General features: G+C 38.9%; 1 protein-coding gene across 3 annotated transcripts in view; it reads left to right on the forward strand.

Annotated features, from left to right (window-relative positions):
* The window catches only part of LOC134522601 (formin-F-like), a 44,021-nt gene extending 19,239 nt beyond the window's left edge, over positions 1–24,782 (forward strand). For 2 of the 3 annotated variants that reach the window (XM_063350374.1, XM_063350376.1), the window contains exons 6-17: positions 1,305–1,481; positions 2,097–2,517; positions 2,701–2,863; positions 5,989–6,100; positions 9,742–9,832; positions 10,398–10,484; positions 12,680–12,832; positions 14,432–14,561; positions 14,685–14,717; positions 16,478–16,581; positions 17,905–17,988; positions 21,557–22,834. In XM_063350374.1, the coding sequence (XP_063206444.1) occupies positions 1,305–1,481; positions 2,097–2,517; positions 2,701–2,863; positions 5,989–6,100; positions 9,742–9,832; positions 10,398–10,484; positions 12,680–12,832; positions 14,432–14,561; positions 14,685–14,717; positions 16,478–16,581; positions 17,905–17,988; positions 21,557–21,661 (1,660 nt within the window). In that variant the 3' untranslated portion in view covers positions 21,662–22,834. The other variant, XM_063350375.1, reaches the window with a different exon arrangement.
* The last annotated feature ends 366 nt before the right edge of the window (positions 24,783–25,148 follow it).

Genomic DNA, 25,148 nt, shown 5'->3' on the forward strand with positions numbered 1-25,148 from the left:
ACACTATCCTCAAGCGTGTCCCAGGATTTGTTACTTTGCAACATTTAACAAGTTTGTTAACAAACAGAAATTGGTTTTTATTTATCTTGTGGAGCAAAGCCCTTGTTGCTTTCTTCTTGATATTAAACCTCTCTTTTTTCGGTTAAAGTAAATAATGGTGGAAACATCTGGAGATCCGATTAAACTATAAGTCCCTGCTTTAAAGAAAGGAGAGATCAATATAACTGCCAGCTCCATTAAACAATTCTTATCACTTTGACTGTTTATGTGGGAATAGATGCAATTTATATTTTATGTTTAATTCTTCTAGAGCAGCTAAACTTATTTAAATTCCTCATAGAACACCTTAATCAACTAGCCACACCTTGAAGAGAGAGTGGAGGAAAAGAAAGGTCTGATAGAACTGTCAGAATGATAAAGAAATGCAGTAACACTCAAGAAAAATGAGAATGCAAATGCTTAAATAAGAATAAAACCCACCTACAGTAAAGCCCCACTTGTTGAATGTGGAGGCTTTGTTATAATCAGCAGAGCAGAATCCTGGAAGAGAGAGTGAAGCAGAACATTTTGCTCTAATAGAAGCTGTCTATGGGCAGGCAATTTGTGCCAGGATTAATTTATCATTTAAATAGGTAATACCCACACTTTGGCACAGTCATTTCTGATGGAAGACCTTGAGAGTAGAATACTTTGACCCCTTCCTGCCAAGTGACTCATGGGAATGGGGGGGCACCAAGATCAGTCCTCATGGAGTAAGAGCGTGTGCAGAGGCATTTCTAAGAGAGGGAGAGTTATTGGACTATAAGTTTGGGCACTAACTTACATTATGGTGATTTGTTTATAGCTTGGTGACAGTAAAACCTGGAAGGCACAAACTCTGAAGCCTATGAGCTCCCTGGTCACATAGTGACTTCCTTTAAAAGCTCACAGTCCAAGAGACCCACCATCCCAAACAAATGAGAAGAATAAATAGAGGGGGAGGGACAGAGTGTAGCTAACATATTAACAGGACTTGTGTGATTTTTACTTGATAGTCAGATCTTCTTAGTTTTAGCTCTCTCAATAGGCACGGCAGGCTGGAAGTTCATATTTTATGTCACAGTTTATTTACGTGTCAGATGAGAATAAGAAGCCCTCATCTCAAGGTTTTATGCTTTACTATTGATACTTTTTGACTGTTCCATGGAGGATGCTATAAAAATGTGGAGACTTATTGACATTAGAAAATGCTTTAACAAAGGCAAGGCTTGTGTAAATAAGTAGTCAGTGAAGAATGAACTGTATCTCCATTCCTTGTCCTTCAGGTACTTGGTACAACTACGTGAAGGAGAATTGGCTTTGTATTGCATAGGTCTGGGAGGAAAGAACAAGACTGCAGACCCTGTAACAAACACAATTAATTTGTCAGATGGTAATGTGAGTGTCAGCAAGGAGAATGGATGCAGTACTTTTTCAGTTCAGACCAAAGGACACAATTATTTGTAAGTATAGTTGGTAATTAACAATTTGTTAAAGCAGAACTACTGAAAACAAGGTCAAGCAACAGAGACTCTCAATGTCCCAGAATAAATACAACAGTGGAGAAATGAGGCCATCGGAATTATATAGATTACCCTTCCTATTGCTCTGCAGTGATTTGATGAGTATTTTAAGGAGGAATCAAAAGTACCACATTGTGGAATTGAGAAGATACATTGAAATACTGCCCACAAAGACTTGTCTAGTTGTCATGCCAGCAACAAGTGAAGAGATGCATCATTCAGCTTGATAGGACAGATGTGTGAACAGGCTCTGAGTAGCTTGTGCAACAAGCACAGTAAGACGTAGCACATTGTTCACCTTCCCCCAAGGTGGAGAAGAGGAATTACGAGGTAACTGCACCACAAAGTCAATATATGGCAAAACTTCAGCTCTCTAACCTTAGACACATAAGAAATTAACTCTGTCTGAAAAGGTCAGAGTCAGCAGCACTGGGCTCCTTCAACAAGTAAAGCTGCTGAACATCATTCTGCTTAAAAAAGAAATATCTCTGGCTGTATTAGGCAGCATGTTATTTACACTTCCTAGTGTTTATATATGACATTCTTAAATTTCAGGTTTCGAATACCCTTTACTGTCCAAAGGAACAGGACAGAGGATGTTAGCAAGCTCCAGAACGAATGGGTGTCTCTCATAGAAAGGTATTGTCAGCTGTGCAAGGGTGCCTCACTGCCTCAGGAGGGATCTCAAGGATGTACCTCCTCCGAAGCAGATTATGAGGATGTTACCGTACCTCTGAATGAACAGAAAGAGGAGGCCCTACACTTTGGTGTGAGTGCTGCAACAACCAGTCTGAACAAGTCTTCAGACCCCCAGCCTGCAGAGGAGGAAGCGGCCCCAGCATCACCATCTCTTCCACTTCCCAGAAGTAAGGCAGAGGTACCGCCAGCCCCACCTGCGTTACCGCAGCCCTGCAGCCTCTCTCCATCGACAAAGAGAACCAAAGCCTTTCACTGGGATGTTGTTCCTTGTGATAAGGTGAGGACGAAACTGATGGTAGCTGTTAAAAAAAAAATAATACTGTAGCCTGTATTACATGTATAGTTATAAAAGTACAGTTGTGCCACAAAACAACCTGGATGCCTTTCCCTATGTTTGGATGGAACAAAGTGCCTCTGTTCTTTTGGCTTTTTGTTTACCCTGTCACTCCTATATTTTTAGATTCAGAAATCTATCTGGGGATCATGTGACCCATGCAAGAAAAAAATAGATGTATCCAGACTCTGCAATCAGTTCCAGATCCAGGACACGGCAGTATTTTCGGGCAACGAACCTTCAGTGAATCAGCACATCATGTTAGATCAAAAAGTTGCACATAACTTCAGTAAGTATATTACTGACAACTGTGTACTCTATCTGGAATCTTGGGGCGAGCACTGCATGCATTTTCTGTTTGTACTTTCTGCCATTCAATAGGCAATAAGACAAGCTTGTTTCTAAATCATCTTTTAATTCAGTGCCGCTCATTTATAAAATAGACCTCATGTCGCAGTTGCTCTAAATGTGGTCCTTAATGTTGTAGAGTAGAAACACCAAGCTCCTCCTCTTCTGGTACAAATCATGTGGATGTGTCATTGAGCTGTGATGCTATTGTCTTAGGGCAGATATGTAAAATCACGTGTGACACCTGTGAAGTCAATGTTAAGACTCTGACTTCAAAGGCTTCTCGAATTCTGTGGGCTGCCCAGGTGAAACAAATGAACAGAAACAGCTTCGTAGCTAGAATTTTGAGTACTGTGCTCAGTCTCTCTGCCACATTGAGTTCAAGAATATCATGTAGGTGTAGATGGGTTGGTGTAAGAAGCCTTTGAGGCAGCTACAAGCCAGGTCACAGGAATTCTCTTGGTGTTTCCCTGGCAGATAGCTTAGGCTGTGAATGGCTGTCTTGAATGATCACGAACAGGATCCTTCCCTCTCCTATCCCAGATATGATTCTGCCAAAGGCCTGACCTAGAACAGTCTTTCACAGCTCATGAAGCAGTTCAGCACATAGTTCTGGTCTTACTAATAAAACGATGTAAAGGCCTTTCAATTATTTTGATGACAAGTGGTAGATATTAAAAGGGCAAGAGTAATTGTTCTTCAAAGACTACTCTGATTTCTATTACAGAGCTGGTTTTCCAAAAAAGTTCTATAACCTAGAGATGTTTTAAGAAATATTACATGTGTAAAGAATTTGGGGCAGTTAATTTTGAAGTTTTAATGATTTCATCTTTATGAATATTGATAAGAAAGAATATATTTTGGAGATTGTGTGAAGTTTTAATTGGCAACTGTAAACGGAGATAACTTGTTGGAATTATTGCATCCACTGACTAACAATTTGAAGGGTTAAAAGGAAGTGAGTGATACGAAAGTGCTGTTGTAGATAAAAAGGATTCTGTAATAGCACTTTTATCTACAAAATTATTGCTGTTTCTTTGAGGAAATTTCTTTCTTTTGGTTTGCAAATAGCACCCTTCTTCCTTTTGATCCTGTTCCTCTTACAACTTTTTTCATTGAGACATTCTACATCCGTTTCTTAATCTTATCCTTAAAGTCCCATCAGTGAGATTTTTGGCATATACTTATTATAATGGACATTACTTAGATCAAAAGCTAATTTGATCCTGAGAATTCTGATTAATCTTCCTGCAAGTGCTGCAAACCACAGTTCTTAAATTAACGAATAAAAATATGAAGCTTCAAAATGCCAGTGGGTTAAAATTTCTTGAGAATTTGAGTGGGTCTCTGAACACAAGAGAAAAATGAGAGTTCTGAGAGAAGATCTGCACACTAAATTCAAGCTCAATGTTTGAGAAAATGCAAATAAAATCTAAGTTATCATCTAGTGGATTCTGATAGACAAAATAAATTTCTGCCATACAGAGAAGGGGTATCAGAAAGAGAGAGACAAGAAAAACATCCTCAGATTTCCAATGAAAAAGTTTTGGGAGACACTATAATGTATATGTTAATCCAAGAATGTGGGATCTAGTGTGTGACAGACTGATATAGGAGTCAAAATTGATCGGTGCCTGTTTGTCTGTATGACACCCAGTTTCCCATATGTATAAACCTTATTTTGCCTAGCAAAATACTTCGGCAGTCTGATGACTAAAATTTATTCAGCGGCTAACTTCAACTACTGAAAATGTTCAAGAAAATATTAAATACTTTGTAGACAGGTTGTGAATATTTTAAAATCAACATTTTACTATGAGCTATTCACTCTGTTACGGTCCGTAGACATCACCACACCTGAGGAGATACTTGGTTTAAAAGGCAAAGGGAAGCAAAATATATAAGGCATAAAAACGCATAAGAAGGAAAAAGGGAAGATTCTGCCAGGCTTAGCACTAAAGCTAGATCTTATAACAAAACTAAAAACGTGGAAAGTGTGTCAGAGGAAGAATAAATGGTATATACTCCATTGGCCAACAGTCTTCTGAGAACCATTAACAGCTGATTCGGGCCACAGCAAGATCCTATAACCTGAAAAACTCTGTTCCTTCTTAGAATTGGAGAGAAAAAAAAAAAAAGGTAAATCTTACACTTCCTTCCTGAATTCTCCTACCCAGTCCCCTTCTGCTTCTTGTTCTGTCGTAGCAGAGACTCTAGGACAAGTTTCAAGCCAACACTGACAAACAGTTAAACCTTTTTGCTTTCCCTGCTGATGCCCTCTGTTCACTTCCTTGTGCTTCATTTTTTACCTTAATCCTTTGGTAACGATGATGGAGACAGACAGTAATTGAAGAATAACTGGCAAGACAAAGAAATCTTTTTGGGAGCAACAGCTTTACAAATGGTTCCTCATCCGTTTGGGGAAGAGGCATCTTACTTCCATCTCCCTATCACAATGCATATTATGATCCAGCCCCATGTCAGCACAGAAGTCTTAAACATTACAAAAACTCTTAATCAGATTTTAGAATATCAGTCACCATGGAAGAAGTGAGCACTTCCCAGGTTGCCTTCATTTTGGGAGTAATTTTCCTTGCATGGACTCTAACTACCCTCTTTTGAACCCTGGAGGTTAAGCAAAGCAAGTAAACAAAATCTAGATCAATTGAAAATTTAATTTCTTTATCCTTCAAAATATTATAATATGCCAATTAATTGTATTGTTATTTAGAAAAAGAATATTTTCACTGTTGAGCTGAGTACAAGAGAAATATATACAAACAAGTACTTGAGTACCTTCCAGTAACAGTATATTGATCTGTTGTAAGCATTGACTGTTTTCTGGCAGAAATATATTTTTGATTGACTGCGGCTATGTATATTTAAAGAAAATATGAAGACTGAGTTTTTGCATTAGCAGTTACCCTTAGCAGTTTTGGGTTTTTTTCCTGTGTTTTTTTTTTTTCTTTCTTTTTTTAAATCTGGAAAGTAAATATGAAATGTTTTGGTGATTTTCCTTCCCTTGAGCATTTTCTTCAAAGTAATCTAAGAATAATTTCCCTCCAGACATTTTTCTTAAAAGTTTTCGTATAAAACCAAGCGAGCTGAAAGAAAAACTGTACATTATACATGAAGAGAGTGGTGGACTTACAGATGAGCAGATTACAACACTAAGAAGGTAATCTTTGGGGTTCAATTATTTGTTTATAATATACGTTACCTTTTGGAGAAGGCATAATCTTCTGCAAGTAACGCAAAGGTCAGGAAAGGTGCTACTGAGACATTGGATCTGTCCTCACTGTGAATAGAATATTAGGGTTGCGCACTGAAATCTCAGTCCTTGCAACTGAGATTTTAGAACATGCCTCCAAAATATCACTTTCCCCCATGTTATATAGGAAATGGGATTGCAAGAAATGACAGGAAATTTGACATGATTTTGTGAAGTAGTTACAAGCAGCAGCGTTAGTAAAAGAATAAGCTGTGGCAGTCAGCAGGTGTAACTTGATGAGAAAACTTTACAACGTCTCTTACTACAGCCTTACCGTCTGTTGGGAGATCAGAAACTTTTGATGTGAAATTTTTTCTTGATTCAAAATGAGAAAAAATTTTACTGTTTTACTAAAGCAATCTTGAAAAAAGATGACACTGGCAAAGAAAGTGAGGAAGTAAATAACTGATCTTTCTTCTTCTTGTGGAATGAGTTTAATTTTGGCCTTAAAATCCTGATCCTAATCAGTACATCAGCAGTAATTTTAAAGTCTGCAGAATCATGCCTGTACTCAGAAAGTGATGTGAACAGGAAGAACAGACAAGTAACATATGGAATTAATGTCATTCTGTGAGATGGCTTGTACAGAGCTTGCCTGAAGCATGAAGGGACGTGGACAAGAATCTGAATATTTAAATGTTTTATATGTACCAGTGCTCTGGAGGAAGTTTCCATGCTGCCCCAGTGCTTTACCAGTTATACTCCACGCTGGTGCACAGCAGATTATGAGCTAGTGAAATGTGTAGAGCCCCACTCAAGGTAGCAGAGCTCTGTTGCCTTTCAAAAGCTGACCTTAAAGGCGTCATTCAAAAAAGAAAGATCTTACTGCAGTTTCTAATTGCAGTGATGGAATTGGTCAGCAGACAACTGCAGTGACATGTCTTGGACATCGAGAGTGCTCTCCAGTTACACACTCCACAGAAACAAACGGTTGGAGCTGGCAGCAGTAAAGGAAATGCCTCCAGCCCCGCAGAGTGCCTGGGGTCTGGCCAGCCCCGTTTTTGAGGGCAGCCTCTGCTCACACCTCGGTTTGAAGGAAAACACTGAACACGCTCTCTTGTTCAAGCCCTGATACAGCACTGCAGATTCAGTCCAGAGTCTCCGTGCTGTTGAAGTTGGTGTACTGCGATCACTGATTTATGGCATCTGGGCTCTTTGCCATCAGACAATAATAATAATGATGATGATGATGGCAGGGAAGCTTGAAAGATTTTATTTTTTCCTTGAAGATTTCAGAGTCCTCCTTTGATAGCAATAATGCTGAGGAAATTTTTCTAGCAATCAAATGTGTAAGAGATATTGGATGCTGTATTGCTATATGCTATTTAGGATCAAGGATTCTGTTCACGGGATTCTTATTTATTGCCAAAATCTAGGAATACACGTACAAATCTTGTAGTGAAAGGAAGCTAATTTTTTCCACCCCAACAGTTTTAAAAGTGTTACTGAAATAGATGAGAGGCATTTCCATGGCAGTTCAGGGTCTTATGGCTCCCATTCAGACACCTCATCGAAGGAGCAGACGCTTCTCTTGAAACACCAGCACTCAGAAGTTTCTCTTGTACTGTAGTGGCCTTGGCGTGACACCAGTACCAGGACACTTAGCACTTCTGAAGACCTTTCCGCTTGATTTAGGTGGTGCGGTGGAAAATTTTACCATTGAAAACTGTGGCCCCCAGTTAACTGAGAACCTGTGGTTAAGACAGAAGTTCAAACAGGATAGTCAGGGGCTGGAAAATTCCTCTCTGTGCAAATACCTGTCACACTGTCTAAGCCTGAGCAGGAAGTCTAAATTCTACTATTGTAGAATGAAAAATATTTAAAGCCAAAACCAAGATTTTCAAGACTGTGACCAGGGAGCAGAATGTTTTGTTCATGTATCCAGTGAAGGGTAGTGCAGGTGGTGGAATTTTATTAGAAACTTCAGGTCTTATTTTGATATGGAAACATGTGTCCATAGTTCTCTGGATGATTCTTTATCCTGTTGTCTTAAAATCAATAGCAAAGCACTCTTCGTCTCTATAAATTTAATTTTTCAGAACAGTGGGAGATTTTTTATTGTATAAATTCCATTAGAGTTGCATTCATGTAAAAAGATATTTATGAAATGCATTCACATATTGTTCTGCTTCCTTTTCCATGGCTTACATTGTTTAATGCTTTAAGCTTTAAACCTTCTAGACACACTGCTAGTTTCATTTCTTATACATAATACATTAAAACAATTTGACGGGATATCAGACTTCTGATTAAATCAAGATATTTGCTGTCAGCTTTTAAAAAAATGTCCTTCGAATTTACTTAAAAAATCAAATTATTTTTAATGATAAATACAACCCCTTTCATTTGCCAACAGATATCTGTTATTTTTAAATGAGAATTTATTATTTTCTTGATGATGAAGGGTGATGAATGTAATATTTTGTAATCTGCTTTAATGTAGATTTAATAATTCAAACTCCAGTAATTATTCAAATGAAATATCATATTAAATTATTGACAACAGTAACAAAAATAAATCTTATTGTTTGTCCTGTATTTAGCATGCTAAAATCTCTGCTTTATTTTTTACACCTTTGAATAAATTTCCTTACTTTTAATGAAAATGTATATCTATCCCCACGAATGTTAAGTTATACTTACTACAATTTTAGTAGGTTGTTTGCATTGAAAGCAGAGAAGATAGTAGACCCGAATACTTATTTCAGAGTCTTAACACTCCTTCTCATGTGTTTGGTATAACATCGAATTTGTTTTTCTTAACATATGCTATGAATTCCCACAGAGTGTCAGTCAGACAGGCAGGAAGATCTCCGAAGGAGGGGAACTGTGGTGTTGTGTTTATTTTTCCAAGTGGAGGCATGTTTAAAGATGTCAGTTTTCTAAAAATCTGCAGCTCTGGAGTACTGTGGGAGAATATTCTCTTACCTTATGCAGAACTCTTGTTTCATGGGCAATTAAAAAAGTTTTAGAGGTAGGAGTTGGTCAGACCGTGGGGCCCACTGGTTAATCACACCATAATATGAGTCTGCTCTGCTTTTGTGCTAATTTTCCAAAGAAGTTATTGCTGGACAGAAGTGGAACTGGCATGGCCGTAACCGCTCAGAAAGCGTATATTGTTTCTAGGTGCATCGGAAAGGTTATTGTCAGGTACGTTCATCCAATCAATGACAACAAGCCACGTATGCATCAAGCACAGAATTAACGAACCTTTTTGGAAATTATGGCCTTAACTTGTCTGTTGTGTGGTTTTACCTTTTCCAACATAGCCCATGCCATTGTAAATTGTAGATCTGCAATTGAACACTACCGACTGACTTTCAAGCATTTCCAGATACGCAGGCGTATCTGCAGATTGTTTTTGCTTTCCATCACACAGTCGGCTCAAATGTCTATGATGTTTCAGGGATTAAAGAATAAATATGCAATTCGTAAACCACACTAAACAGTAAGACATTCCAATGCATGGAATGGAATGATTGTTTTATGTTACAACAGTATTGAATGAAGAGGAAGAGGATGTCTACTTTTCATTTGCTGTTTTACAGATACATGCCAACACCAAAAGATGCAGAAAGGTATCAGTCATTCAAGGGGTCTCCTTCAGAGCTGCATGTGGTTGATCAGTTTATGTTAGAGGTAAGAAGGTACCGCATTAAAAGACACCACGTGCTATTTCTAGCACACTCTCTTTGACATAAAACCACTACAAGAAGCTGTTGTTTGGAACCGAAATTTACAATCTCAGCCAGAATCAGTATAAGAGGATTTATCTGATAAAGAGTTGAGACAGGTAGATATTATGAAGAGAATGGCACAGATCCCTTAGCGTCTCCAAGTCACGTGTCCTCCCCTTCTTCCAAAGTAGGAGTTGGTTTATTCTGAGCTAGATTTCCAAAATCTGTAAGCACAACAATGTATGCATTTAACCATTCTTGTTCACAAGAAATGAGTCTCATTGATTTTAATAGTATCTGTCCCTATGAACATACAGTGTCTTATTGAATTTGTATATGCAAATGATGCATATTCAGATATGTGCCATAGTATATCTACAGATTAAGGCCTGGAATAAATTTAAAGAATGGGCACAGAAATTAGGAAAACTATGGTCCAGCTGAATTACTCAAGAAATTATGAAAGATATATGCATGTGTTGGTATAAACATGAGTTTTGATTCCTTTTCTGTTCAATTCTACACAGATGTGTAAAATCCCTCACTTAAGCCAGAGGTTGGATCTCCTGCTTACTGTTCGTGAGCTCCCTGTGAGCATGAGAGATTTGGAGCCTGTAAGTAACACGCCTCCTTTATAGTGTTTTTGTAATCAACATCTGCCAGTTAGATAGTAGAGGGCCAAGCGGCCTCAGTGCAGATTTCAAAGTTGTGTAGTTGGGGAGGTTTTGGTTTGGTTTGGTTTGGTTTTTTTCCTATAGTGAAACATCTCACAGTCCATAGTGTGAGCAATTCCTAGTGTAAAAATGCAGGCCGTCTAGTATATAACAAAAACATTTCATGGCACTGTTCAAAAGTAAAAAGCAAAAAGGTTAAAAAAACTTTAAAAAAAAAAAATCTCTACAGGTCATGTAGAGACTGTAAGTGACATGAAACTGTTAGAGACAGGCTGCATTTGAAATACAGTGGTACTATCGGCTGAAGTATTTGGAATACTTTTTGGAATCCAATTCATTTTATTGTGTTCGGTTAGTGATGGTACTCCACAGTACTGGTTCAAAACAAAGCACAGTAAAAAAATATTGGGATAAATGACGGCTATGATATGCATGTATATACATGCACGTGCATTTAATATACTTATTCCACTAAGGTTCAAGAAGCAGTTGCTAATGGGCCTGGCAGTGGAATAGACATCCACAAAGCGGGGAGAAAAGAACAGGAAAGGATTTTCAAATTTTTATTTGGTGTTGTTAAACTTTCCTCTTTGTCCAGTAATAAGACAGAAGCGAATTTCGCCATTGAAATTCAGTTCCTTTTGTGGGGAGGTTCTTGCCCCGTAAGCTGAAAGAATCAATGTAAAGTCATAGATACTTAGAGCAAGTTTATTCGACCAGCGTCTCATAGACATTTACTACTGTCAGAAGACTGAAGGAGGCTGCTCACCCTAAGCATTACAGCAACTAATTGAAATGTTGCAAGCCAGAGTTCAAGTCCCTCTCTGTTTTTTTCAGGATGACCTAGGGGTGGGGGGGATGCAAATAAACAGTGTCCCAGTCTCATGGACTGGATCTTCCTGTTCCAAACTGCTGCCTTACCTGCCAGGGTTTGTATATGCTTTGATTCAAAACAAAGTATTTCGACACAATCTGTCTCTATGAAAATTTCATAATGTTTCAAATGTTTTGCTCTTATTTGTCATGTGAATGAAAACAAAACTTGAAGGTTCTGCAATTCCGAGTTGTTATCCTTTGTCTGGCTGTGATTAAAACCATAGTAACAGGGAACAAAACTTAGAAGAGGAACAGATGGAAAACACTTGGGAGATGCACAGATTTCTGACCCTGCCTGGTACAATGCTACACCTTTGCTGTCCTCCACCGAAACCAAATATTTGAATATTTGGAAGCTATTGTATATACTGTTTGCTTTGGAGGATATTTAATGTTCATTGAAGAGCTGGTTAGTTGTCTAAGTATTTTCTTACTTATACACGTTAATGCATGTTTGTAAAACATAGATTATACACCTAAAATTCTATGGGACAATCTGAATATTGGCTTTCAGCTCTGTGATGTGCTATAAAAGTTTTAACAATGGCTTTCAACTCTCCTGTGTATTTCATCTTTTCCCTGTTTTTAAATTTGTGTGTTTTAAATTTGTGGTGACTGATGAAGAGAGGTGTGGTGCTAAAAAAATACATATTTCCTAATTTAAACAAAAACCACCTCTTGTGTCTATAGCCCTAGAAGGGAGGTGGCTTCCCCGGGAGAACAAAAATTGATACCGAGTTTGATTACAGGAAATTATTATTCTTCCTTGTGGGGAAACTGTGTTAAGAATTTTGATAAGATAACAGTCTTCAGGCTGGTATAAACAGAAGGGAGGGAGGTGAAGGGTGGAGAACCTTATACTGCACTTCAGGCTATCTGCTTCCCCTGATGCCTGACATTTGGTGCAATCTGGTGCATTCAAACAGCACAGTACTTTTTCTTCAGAAGCATTTTTAAGAGATGAGGTTGAAGTCGTTTTGGCAGGGCTGGTTTGGCAGCCAGAAAGGGTGTGACCTCCATCGGGCGCAGGGTAACTGTGCCAACACCAGCTTGATCTCGGTGGGAGACTTTTAACTGGTCCTTCCTGAAAACCCCTGGCCTGTTCCCCCAGGGACGTTGAATCAGAAGGTATCCGTCAGCTAAAGCGTGACTTGCTTCAGGTAGGGACAACGAGGCTTTTGGCAAAGGGAAGGTTTGATTGGCACCATTGATTTATTCACATTTTCAGTTTGAACTGAAGGAAGATTTGTGTGTTTCAGCTAATAAACCAGAAAATCCAAGCGAGTAAGCAGCTGCAATCCAGCCAGAAGTTTGTTGCTGTCTTGGAGTACATTTTAGCCATTGGGAACCATTTAAATGAAAAGGCTGGAAAGGACAAGGCTAAAGGATTTCGACTGTCATCTTTGACCAAAGTGAGTAAATATTTTTGTCATCATTAAAATCATCATACTATAAGGTATTTTAGCCATTAATATTAACTTAGTTTTGCCCTGAATGTGGGGAAAGGCAATCATTTTTAATGAGAAGCTAACATTTTAACATCTGTTCTTGGTTACACTAGAAACAAAATCCCGTTTAACAATGTGTTCTTTAATGTGTGTTATAACAAGATGCATTTCCCCATTTCAGACAGCAGCACTGGCTAGATGGGGGCATTGTGGTGTTGGACACACTGTGTTTCTAATGAGGTAGAACATCAAAATGCCGACTGCCCTGATATTAAGAACCCCTGGCTAGAAGAGGCATCCAAGCTGCAGGCCCCTGGTTAGATGCAAGTTTAGATAAATTGTATTTTGCGGTTTTGTGCAGAGCACTGTTGTATGGATCCTCTTCATTTCTCTGTGGTCAGAAGCTGTAACTATGGCATTTCTTCAGTGGTAGCTGCACTTTTATGGCGCTGGAGTAATTTCTTAGCGCTCCGTTTTACTTCAATACAAAGGTCTTTTGCAGCAAGTGGTACGATGCCACTTTAAGGTAAAGTTTCAAAAGTAGAATGTAAATAAATGAATAATTTCAAAGGGAATGAAATTTGCCTGTGATGGTTTTAACTCCCCCATCATTGCTCTGCTGGATGATTGAATAGCGGACGAAGACAGCAGTTGTGATCTTTCCTTTTTCCTGACAGAGATCTGCTGTACAAGAAGCATCATCTAGCTCTTAGTTCTTTAACTGTCTCTTCACTGACCTACCACTTGCGTGACATTAGTCTGAGTTTTCCATTAGTTTTAAGGAAACTGCTTTCCCCTCTTCACCTGAATTTGCCATCAGGAAATGCTGCCACTGAGCACAGGGTTTTTCTTCTCCACCTGACAGCGGCAGAGCATCATACTCTTATCCTCAAAAGTAAGAAATACATACGGATTTCCTAAGCTGCCTCCTACCTTTAACACTATCGTATGATTATGCCTGATCTGTAAATAGAAGAGAGAAGGATTTTTATTTTGTTTTTGTGAGGTATCATTCCCATCTGGAGGCTTTAATATATGAGTGAGTGATTTATAACTCTCGTGACAATTCTGAGACAAAACTTGCATTCTTTTCTTTTTTTTTTAATATATATAATGGCTGTAATACCACATCTATCATAATGAAAAATGCCTACAAAATCATTTTCTGCCACAGAGCATCTTCCCAGATTCAATTAAGGAACTTTACTATCTTCGTAAACACAGCACACTGCTTTTAAATGGAAAGGAATAATTACTGTGTTTGGACATCCAAAATCAGTTGCAATCAATTAGGGTACCTTAAGTTAAAAAAGACCCCTGTGAATAAGAAGACACAAAAGAACAAGGAAGGTGAATGGATATGAAAGTGTAAAGCTGATCTTAATCAAGAATGTCTGTGAAATGGCAGATTGAAAAGGGGAAGTTTAATTTCATTGTGTTTTCTATTCTTGTCAAATTTACCTGGGAGCTATCAACATCCCTGCTGTTTCTTTTTTTTTTTCCTTTTTTTTTCTTAAAGTATAATAGCTCAGTCTGTCAATTATTGCTCTATGCTATTTGCAGTTGCCTCTGTTGCGGGGAAAGGAGAGGACGTTCACCTTGCTTCATGCCCTTGTGGAACAGATCTTCTTACATGAGCCTGATTTGGCTAAATTTTCTCAGGAGTTGACAGAATTTGAAGCTGTTCCTGATGGTAAGAGAACTGAGGAGAAAAAAATAATCAACAAATAAAAAAAATGAAGTCCTTCAACTATTGTGGAAACTCCCATCCTCACAATATGATTCTTAGCATTATTTTCCTTCTCTTCCTTTCCAGCTTCCATGAAGGGCCTCAGTGCTGAAGTTGATGGTATGTAAATGTGGTTTCTAAATTCAGAGAAAGATTTTCATACGCTGTGCAGTCATTTGGAACAGTTTTTCATTGCACTTCTGTAGTTTGTAAAGCGAGGTAAAGGTTCAAAACATTGAGGTAAAGTGTTGCTATGGTGATACTTAACCTGCCATGTTACTGTGAAGAATTTTTAAAAAAGAAATATTAAAGTGTGTCCAGGTGGTTTAGAAAAATAAAAAATATACTGCCCATGGTAAATAGAGTTTATCATAAACTACAAATGTTAAGCGATACAAGTGTCTGTCAAAGTTGCGGCTGTAGCGGAGTCTCCGAGAGCAGGCAATGCAGCAGGAGACAACTTCCTACAGTACAGTCCTGAAGTTCAAGAATTTCTTTGAACCAAACTGGTGTCCTTCTCAAGAAAGGAGTGAAGTCAACAGGAGGGAACAGAATAAGGTTGTTCAAATGTAAGATAGGCTTTGAGAGACGTTTACAAATTACCATTGAACAGTATCACAAGGTGGTGACCAGTGAAGTCAATGGATTTTAGATGGAACCCTTTGAGAGCTGATAGAGAAGGTGTACGAGTGGATGAAAATTACTTGTATTGTGTTGGAAGTTTATAAAAAAAAATAAATCTGTCTTTTGAAAATGTGGCATGGATGTTGACTGTAACTACAGACCAATATATCCTATTTCAGCTTTTGATAACGTACCTCAATGCTAGTTGCTCTCAGTTTTTGGTTTGAAAAACCCTTGCTCCTATTCTGCTGGCCTTTGGGAATCAGCCAGGCATGTAGCTTGAGGCTACCAAAGTGTGTTTTTATTCTGTTCCAAGAAATTCCAATCAACCTCTTAGGAGACATACGTAACTAAAACCAGCACTATTTACCTGCAGTGACTTGTGGGGAATATGTTGGTAGCAATTCAAAATCACTAAATATTTTAAAGACTGTTTTGGAAAGCCATGGGTAAAATAGTAAAATAGACATAGTACCAGAAACCGTTGGGAGCTATTGAAGGAGATGAATTATGGGAACTGGGGGAGATTGACTGGCCTCTTCCCTCCATGGATTCCTGATGGGCCCAGTGTAGATCACTTTTATTTTCTGAATCCCATTCTCCAGAGCAGAGAGGGAAAGAGATGCACCAAATGCCACTGAACCAGCCTTTCTCAGCGTGTAGTTCAGTGCGCATCCTGGGGCTCATCTACTGCAAGTATCGCATGAGCACAAGGGGAGGAAGATGCTGGACTGCAGCCTGGCTCAGTTCAGGACTGAGCCCCTGGAGCCAAGTCTGTATTCGCTTCTCCCCCCATTTCATACCACGAGAGGTCCCACGGTAGCAGTCTGATGTAGCGCTCGGTGCCAACTGACAAGATTTTTTACTGTTACATAGAGTTGAATTTTTGCTCTTTTATCTCTAAAGGAACCCTGAACTTTCTACACAAAAATGTGGGTTTGAAGAATGTTATTTTCATTGCTAATCCCAATGCTCAAAGCTAGGAAAGGTCAAATTTACGGCTGCTGCATAACCATACTATCGACCTCTTCATTATTCTGCAGTTGCTTGTGAAGTGATCACATACTACGTTTTCCCATAAGATCCATGCCTCTTCTGGGATTTCTATTTCAAAACAGAAAGTTAATATTGCTAGATGAACATATTATAGACCCATATTCTCCTAAATTTTCCGTGTGTCCTAAATTAAACATTTGCAGTCCTTTGGACACAACTGCATGCTAGTGAAATTTCTCATTTTCTTTCTCTTTTGTTAGTTTTAAAAAAAGAATTGGAAAATGTTATTCAGTGCAGGCGGCTTATTAAACCCAAGACAATCAAAGCAACGCCCCAGGAGTCACAGTTCTGCAGGGAACTAAAGGTAACATTATCATGACCCTATTGTGGGCTGGAGGTAAAAGATGAGTAACGCGCTTAATTTTTGCTGAGTCCTGCCCTGGCAAGGGGGTCAGGCGCATTTGAGGGAAAGCGGCCTTTTATTCCCCTCTGATAGTGTCTCATAGTGTTCGCTGCAGCATGGGAAGGGCTTTTCAGAGTTTCTGCATCTCCTGCTTTTGCTTCACAGGCAAATGGGCTGGAGTGGATGAGGAACAGGTAGCCCCACTGTTGCTCATGATAAGTACTTTGCAATAATAGCAATTCTAGAGCACATATGAATTTGCGATAACTTTCTCTGCCCTTAGACAGAAGGGAAAATAGCATAGAGAAACATCATCCAAGGGCATGCCTATGTTGTGAGTATAGGTTGGATGGTTCTGCCCATGCTAGGGGCAGAACGAGGTGGGCTGGAAGTCACAATGCAGCTGAGCAGGCTGGAGAGAGCCCAGTTCTGGCCAGGAGTCACCAGAGCCAAACACAAGGCTTATTAGCTCAGGGGCAAAGAACTTCATTAACTCTCAAGAGCACTGTTGTGCCAGTTATGAATGGGGCTACTTCCAGCGAGGGTGTTCCCCACTGCTGCGGTGTGGATGTGTTCATCTCTGCTGTCCTGGATATTTTCGTGCTGTGCTTCACTGGGTAGTGTTGGCTAAACCCATACAGAATCACAGAATCTTCATGGTTGGAAAGGACCCCTAAGATCATCGAGTCCAACCAAACAACCTACAATCTCTGCCACTAGAGCATGCCCTGAAGTGCCACATCTAGACGTTTCTTAAATACCTCTAGGGATGGTGACTCAACCACCTCCCTGGGCAGGCTGTTCAGTGCCATTTCCTTCTCCCTTGGAACAGCTCAAGGCTATGCTTCTTCAATACATATTAAGTTGTCTTGTATATGTATAAGGTATATATAAATGTGTATGTTACAAAGAAACTGAGATTAAGAAGTTTTGTTTCTAAGGCCTTGTTTATGACTCCTCAAGAACTAACAACTGGGATTGTTTACTTCATGCGCAAAAAAGCTAGGCTATGCCAAACGATGCTTACCTAGTCCTGTCAATTTTAATAGATTTAGGTAGTGCCATTGGATGATACAGTAAAAAATTCTGTAACACTGATTTTTTTTTTTTTTTTAATCTTTGATGTCTTAATACTTGCAAGGAAATGTATGCTTATCTTTTGTGAAATGTGAAATTTTTGTGACATGAAAATTTTGACTTGAATCATCTTGTTTTCACTGCTGTTTAATTTCTGCTTTAATATTATGCTCCTATACCAAATTAAGAAGTTTTATTTTATTACAGGATTTAATTCAGAAATATGAAGGGGATCTATCCCAGCTGTCAAAAAGATGTGATGAAATGAAGAAGCTTTATACCAACATACTGGTACGTATCATATTAAAGTGCAATGAAAAGAAATCTACATTTCTCTAAAAAAAAAAGGGGGGGGAAGAAAGAAGTGCTAGAAATTCCCGTACTTCCACATGCTTAATACTTACGCAGAAAGCAAAAAAAAAAAAATCACACCTAACATTAGTGGAGTATTTTGAATGAAAATCTGGCTTTTATTTTTCTTGAGGACTTACAGCCCACATTTTAGAGGGTCTACAGTCCAAGCGTCAAAAAGAAAAGTAGATTTTCACCAACGTTATAAATTCAACGAGTTTAACTGTTGAATGTTTTCAACATGTTACAGAAAACACGCTAGGGAAAACAGCACGCTTTTCTGGTGCCTACCAGTAATTGTGTTTTTGGCTGGTAGGCAGCTGCAAATCTTTTGTTACTGGGGCTGAAGGTTTTCTCTAGTGACAAACTTATAGTCCATGGCATTGATTTAGCTACTGTTATTCGAATGTGAAAGAGACAGGGATAAAGATGTTAGTAGTAGCACAGATCTAAAAATGAGCAGAGCAGAAAGGAAGCTCCACGGGCAGAAGATTTCTGATAAAGATCGTCTGTTCTTGTTTGTTCCTATTATACTCACCCACACTTGCACTGGAGAAGCACCTAATTTTCTCCATCATTTTTTCTTCTGAACAGAAGCAATCCGTCTAGGTCCAATACACTAGAAAACGTTTTTTGTGTCAGAAGGTCACACCAGAAGGAATGATAGAAGCTCCACGCTGCAATTTTTAACAACATAGCATGTAGATTCCTTGTTCAGGACAATGTTCTTGGAGTGTGATGGAAATTCAGTAGGTCTCTGCTATGGTAACGGTGTTGGCAGAACAGTCACATTAGGAGGTTTTAAGGAAAGGGATAGATCTGCTGAAATGCAGTGCTAATCTCTGAAACTGGAATAACTTGCTGGCCCTGGGATTACCACACAGCTTTAAGTGGTGGTGGTGGTTTTTTGTTTTTTTTTTTTTTTTTAGCCCTTTTTTACAAGGGGGAGGGATTAGAAGTCGAGAAGTTTTATGATAGGCAAATGTTACACAGAAGATACAGCCAGGAAGACCTTTGGGGACCTATCTGAACAGACATTGAAGATTAGTGAGACATTTTACCAAGGAAACTTAATTAATAATGTTTTACTAAAATTAACATTGTAAGAATGTGCAAGGGTTTCTTTGTGTCTCTTGCAGCCTTTCACAAATGGGAAAAATGATTTGGTGTAGGGTAACAAGCTGAATTTGTATGGTAGCAAAAGAATTAGACAAAGAACTCAGTCCCAAGCCTACAAAAAAGGTTGAAGGACCAGGATAAAGCAAGAAGAAAAAAAAAGTGGAAAAACAGTGTAAATGAGAGAATTAGCAATTGAGTAACATGAGTGGAAATGGTTGAAAAGTATTCACCAAATTCCAAAAGTGGGGAGACTTTTGCTGTAAAACCTTTGGGGGACACTTCTTGCATGGGGTATGTAAGAATTTGACTTAAAAGTCACCTTCAGAAGGAGTCAGTGTCATGTGGCCGAGAGCTGTGCCGTGCCCTGTGAGTGCTGGATGCGCCCTCCTGCGCGTGCATACTCTGTCGTAATCCTTCTGCACGGACACTCTTTCTCTCCAGCTGTGTCCATTCAGCCAGGAGGCGTTACACGTGTGATGCCGTGCTGCAGAGATATGCGTGAGGCTCTTTGGCTTCCTTCCTTGTATTGGAAACCCTCATCTGAAACTCTTATTTGCATCTGAAGAGGATTTCATTTTCCATGTAGCTGGAAGTTTCCTCAAGTTTTAACTCAGTTGCTTTTTGCCCTCCCTTCCCGGTTATTCTCTAAAGTTAGGCATTTGATATATTTCTCTCACTTAGAGTGGTTTTTTTTTTTTTCGTTCTGAATAATGTTATTGCTAGGCAGATCTTTTTTGCATATTTATAAAGGAGGAAAAATGTAAAGCAAATATAAAATAGGATGGGTGATCAAAGACCAGGCTATCATCTCAACAGCACTAGGAAGGAATAGTCCATTTTACCTGGGGGAATATCTGATCTGGAAATGTGTTGTAGGTAGTCATGGAAATCATGTTGCACATAAAACAAAAATCCACAGGCCTACCTTTATGATTTTATATTCTGCTTATAAAATCAATAATGACCTTGGCATGTGACACTTCTATGGAATGAACAATAAATTGGGGATAACTGCCTGTGGTATAGCTGTGGGCTATCAACTTCTCACAGATGGTCATTAGCTCCAGGAAATGCCTCTCTCATTACTGTTTAACCGATGGTACACCATGGGTGAGTGGCGAGGCATGCCAAAGATCAAGAGCTTGGAGCACCCAGGAGGTGCAATTAGGAACACAACAGGCAAAACTATTAATCAGGTGTCATTGGCTAACGTTAAAGTTTTTGTGACTGGATTATGAGAGTTGTTTCTTTCACTGTGTTTCTGATTTCCAGGCAGGGGGTTTGCTCCTAAGAACATGTTAGATGATGTCAAGGTGAACACACTTAGATAATGACAGATACCTGTCCAAACCTTTCCGTATATTTCAGTTGCAGTCTGAAATACTGAAATACAACTACGTTGCTGTTCAGCCTTGGGAGAGCTGTATCCCCCAATTACAGAGTAGCTCTCAATTATAGCCGAGATAAGAACTTGTAGCAAGACGAGATGCCTTTTGAACCTTTTGATGAAGCCTTTGGAGCATATTCTCTAGATTTGTTCTGCTCAATTAGAAAGCTGTTGCAGGCAGAGTTATGTTCTTTAACTCATTGATCCCATTGAGGAGGAATCTTTGAAAATGATGACAAACCTCTTGAATTAAACCTTAGCAACAGATTTAATATCAAAAATCCTTTCTTATCCTAGAACTGGAGAACCTACGTGGAACTGATTTTAGCTAATGCAGGAATCCCTCTCCTAGTACTGGACTTTGTAGTGTGACTGACTTTCACTTCCTCTTTTACAGCAGAGCAGACATGATGCCAATACTGTTCACGTCTTTTTCAAAAACTTTCCATCTGTTCACCCTTTCCAGGTGAAGGAAAGAAGAAAACAGGGAAAGGTGGCTCTCTGATAAATTACTTTTTCTTCTAAAAATGTCTGCTCCCCTATGAATATATTTGTTTGCAAAGCAAAATGTCAAAAAAGGAAAACTTTTTGGCTTGAACATGCTGCTACCATGCACACCATGGAATATAAACTGTTTCCCTAGTGTACGCAATTTCTTTTATGAATGGGTTCATCTAACAAACTGCAGAGCCAGGAAGCTTCATGATTTACTGATATCTGTCCTCTTCAGCTGGAGATCTATAGTCCAGCCAGAAAGACTGGGTTATACAGAAACCCAGGTTACTGAGGTAACTCAATGACAACTCCTTGGGGCCACTTTTGCTTGGGACATTTTGGATCTCAGCTTACTGGAGATTTTAGCCAGCTCTAAGTTGTTTATTATTATTATTATTAAAGGTATTTAACATTTCTCCTGCTTTTTTAATTTCATTAAGATCCTAGACATGGTTTAGATTACTTGGATATACTAACATTAAATATTTTTCTCTTTCAAAATTACAGGTAAAATTTGGGGAGCCGCAAGACCTAGACTCTCAGGAATTATTTGGATGGATATCTTCATTCATTAGTGAGTTTAGGAAGGCCTGTGCTGAAGTCATGCCATAAGGACAACACAAATCTTATAACGAGGTGAGGGAAAGAGAAGTCCAGGAAACAATGTTTAAGTTAATTGGTTTGAAAGTTTCTCTACTAATAAGTAGCACATAGACCATGTATAGTCTGTACAGCAATAGACCTTGATTTTCAAGAGATATTCTGCTTATAATATGTAATTTGTAAGTGGTATTTGACCTGTACGATCACAGACCGGTTCTGAGCCTCTCCCTCGTTTTTTCCGATGTACGTGCTGTTGTACCTTGATATACCCGTATATTTAGAAATGAGATACTTTTGACATTTTATAATTTCTCTTTTTAATCTTTGATACTCAGTCTGCTGACTGAGTTTTAACTATTACTTTCAATAAATAAGTTTCTGTATGGTGATCTAATTTTTAATTATTTTTGGCATAGTTTTCTAAATAATACTTCACAAGGTTTTTGATGAAATGGGGAGCTGTTACCCACAGAGGACAATATTTAGCAAAAATTCTTATTCTTCCTTCTGCTGCCTTAGTATGTAATGAAGAAAGTATCTAGCTGGGTGTTGGGTTTTTTTTTCTCCTGAAGTAGCACAATAAAGTAGCGCCTTTCATGGCTAATGTCATGTATTCAGGTAAAATACTATAGAATTCAATCAATATGTGAGATTTGCATTAGCAGGAAGAGAAAAATATCAGAGAAGCAAAATAAAAATGCGTCATGAAGCATCTAAGTAATAGATACTGGAGGTAATTATGCATGGTTTTCAAAAGAGAAAATGCTTCTGTTGCATTTGTTGGTTTTTACATATTTTTAATTAGAATAATTATCTGGAGCTCAAATGTATGAGAAGAAAAGGAGGCCTTTAAATGCGAAGACAAAATGGATGTCTTTAACACTGAAAGCAGGAAATAGTTCTAAAAGGTCATTGATAAAATTTGGCATTTTCTCTAGCTGTTTTGCAAATAGTGTTTGAAAAAAAGTGTATTACCTGACTTACTTTAGGTCTCACTGCCCAGGTCACACAGTGTTTGGGTTTTGACGGAAACACTGAACACTCTTCCTGACTTCAGTGCTAGAAGGAGTTAGGGCCAACCATCTGAAAGGCTTAGATGCACTTACACCTTAAAATTGCATTATCACAACCCTCTCTCGGCTGGCATTTACAATTTCTTTATATCCAGCATTTCATTTGCTGTTCTAGGTGTGACCACTGCTGAACATCTAGGTATGTAGAGAAAGGTCCAGTAAAGAGCCCGGGCACCCACCAGCTAGCTGCTGCTATACCTACATTCTTAGTGCTGGTCACCAGGAATACAGAGACACTTGGACTCTGTCTGGAAAGCAGAGTTAAAAGAAGCCAAAGATTTTTTTTCTTTTCTTGGCCTCAGTACTTCAAAGGGCATCGCAGGCTGCAGTTCCTGGGAGCTTATAGCTTCTAATGTGCCATGACTGGCAGCACACCCCCATGTGAAAAGGCAGAAAAGCGTTCCTGAGGCTAATGTGCCCATCACCAAAGGCAAGGGCTTCATTTCACAACAACCTCAATAAGTCCACTGAGGAAAGGGGATGCAGCTGAACCCCTGCCCTCCACGGGTGCTCCTGCTTGGAAGCCAAATCTGCTCCCAAGGGCAGGTACGCACATCTTCTGTTTCAAAGAAGTGGGCAGGGATCGTAACTGCTCTTTTACAATGATAGTTGTCACCTCTATTTTGAGGACTCAAATCCTTACAGTCCTCCTCTTAAAGGCATGCTCTGGTCAAAAGGTGTGCTGAGCAGGCAGCATCTCATTCCTGGCCAGCGAGCAATAGCTCAGGGAAATGTCTTCAACAGGAGGCATCAGGTGTTAAGCAAAGATGAAGAGCAAAGGAGCAACTTCTCTTCCAGCTTCATGTGAAGCAAACCTGGCACCAGCTGTGACTGCCAATGGGCTTCGTAGCTTAACTTCTCTGCCTTAAATCCACCCCTCATCTTAGAGGATGTCTAAAAAGATCTTTGAGGAAGAGGCTCAACAGACTATGTATTTTATATGCTTAATATAATCTTCCAGGCACCTACCTATCATACATAGAAACTGTCTCGCGTCAGGTAGAGGATGCCTGAACTACAGCTCTGCATTGAAGCAGCAGAAAAGTACCCAGTGGGTCCCCTCAGCTTTGTACCGCCCGTGTTGCTGCCATCCATAAGCTCTTGCATGTCTGCACTAACAAAGTGCATCTTTTTGGCTTCTCAACAGTCTTGTCAGGACTATGCTTCCAGTTCGGAACATGCAGCCATGTTTCCCAGAGGAAAAAGGAATAATAATAATAATAAAAAAAAAAGCAGCAAAATTAGTACCCCTGATACTTATTTTACAGAAAATTATTTACAGAAGCAAATAAAGGGATTTAATTTTGCAGAAAACATATTGGCTATATTTACATCAAGTCAGCATCAGAGCAGTGATATTTGCTTGACACTGAAGTCAGTAGCATCCGTCTATCAGGAGCTACAGCTTTATGTTGCTCATTTCTGATTGAAAGAGGAAAATTAAATTCCTTTTTGATTTCTTGCATGTCTATACCACAATACCCTATGCAGTGCATGTACATGCACTGAAAACAACACTTGCAGATTTTGATGTGTATTGTTACTGCTCCAGAATCTGAACCATCTTCATTTATATGTGAATCATGTAAGATAATCCTGCATACAAGTGCCATTTCCATGGTATCAAGATCCCTGCATCCCTGAACAGCATTCGTGATGGTCATGATAAGTTTCATGTTTTTCTACCATTATCTCAGCTCAGGAGTCCTGGGAAGTATTTTTTAACTAAATAATTTTCTCTCTCTTTTTTTTTTTTCCATGACTCACTTTTTCCCCTAGTCTTTTTCCTCTATTATTATATCTAACAGCTTGTACTTGTTTTATAGCTCAGCTGGCATGGCCTCTTCCAATTAAAAATATATTCTACACAGTAGTCGATATCTGTGTCTTTGTGTGAATATCCTGGAGCATTAATTTAAAAAATTAATGTCCAAATACCTTCTTGGCAAGAAATTCTAGCCCCTTCAGAGAGCACAAAGCTTTCCTATGGAGCGGGAGCTTACTGAGGAGACATGTTTCAATTTTCTCAAACAAGCTATTTCTTCAGTGACTGTGAGTTTCAGAGACCTCCTGATTTATATGTAAAAATAAATAAATAGACCTTGTTGCCTAACTCATTCTTTTTTTCCCAAGTGTTATTCGTTAAGACTGGGTTTTTCAAGTCTCTTAAAGGCAACTCTATTATTAAGTTTTAGTGGTATAAAGAATAATAGCTGCTACGCCTCAACATTTATTTGGAATTACAAGCTCTAAGTCTCCATGTGGATAATGTCTGTGGAATCCTTCCTTAGCAGCTGACAGTTTATCCTGCAAACCTGGAGTCATAATAGTCAAAGCATCAGGTGAGCCTTCTGTTTGTGGAAATTAATACAATTGGGAGCACTCCGACAAGAAGCAACCTGCAAGAACTGTAGTGTTTTTAC

This window comes from Chroicocephalus ridibundus, chromosome 12 (genome assembly GCF_963924245.1).
Source record: "Chroicocephalus ridibundus chromosome 12, bChrRid1.1, whole genome shotgun sequence".
Classification (NCBI taxonomy): Eukaryota; Metazoa; Chordata; class Aves; order Charadriiformes; family Laridae; genus Chroicocephalus; species Chroicocephalus ridibundus.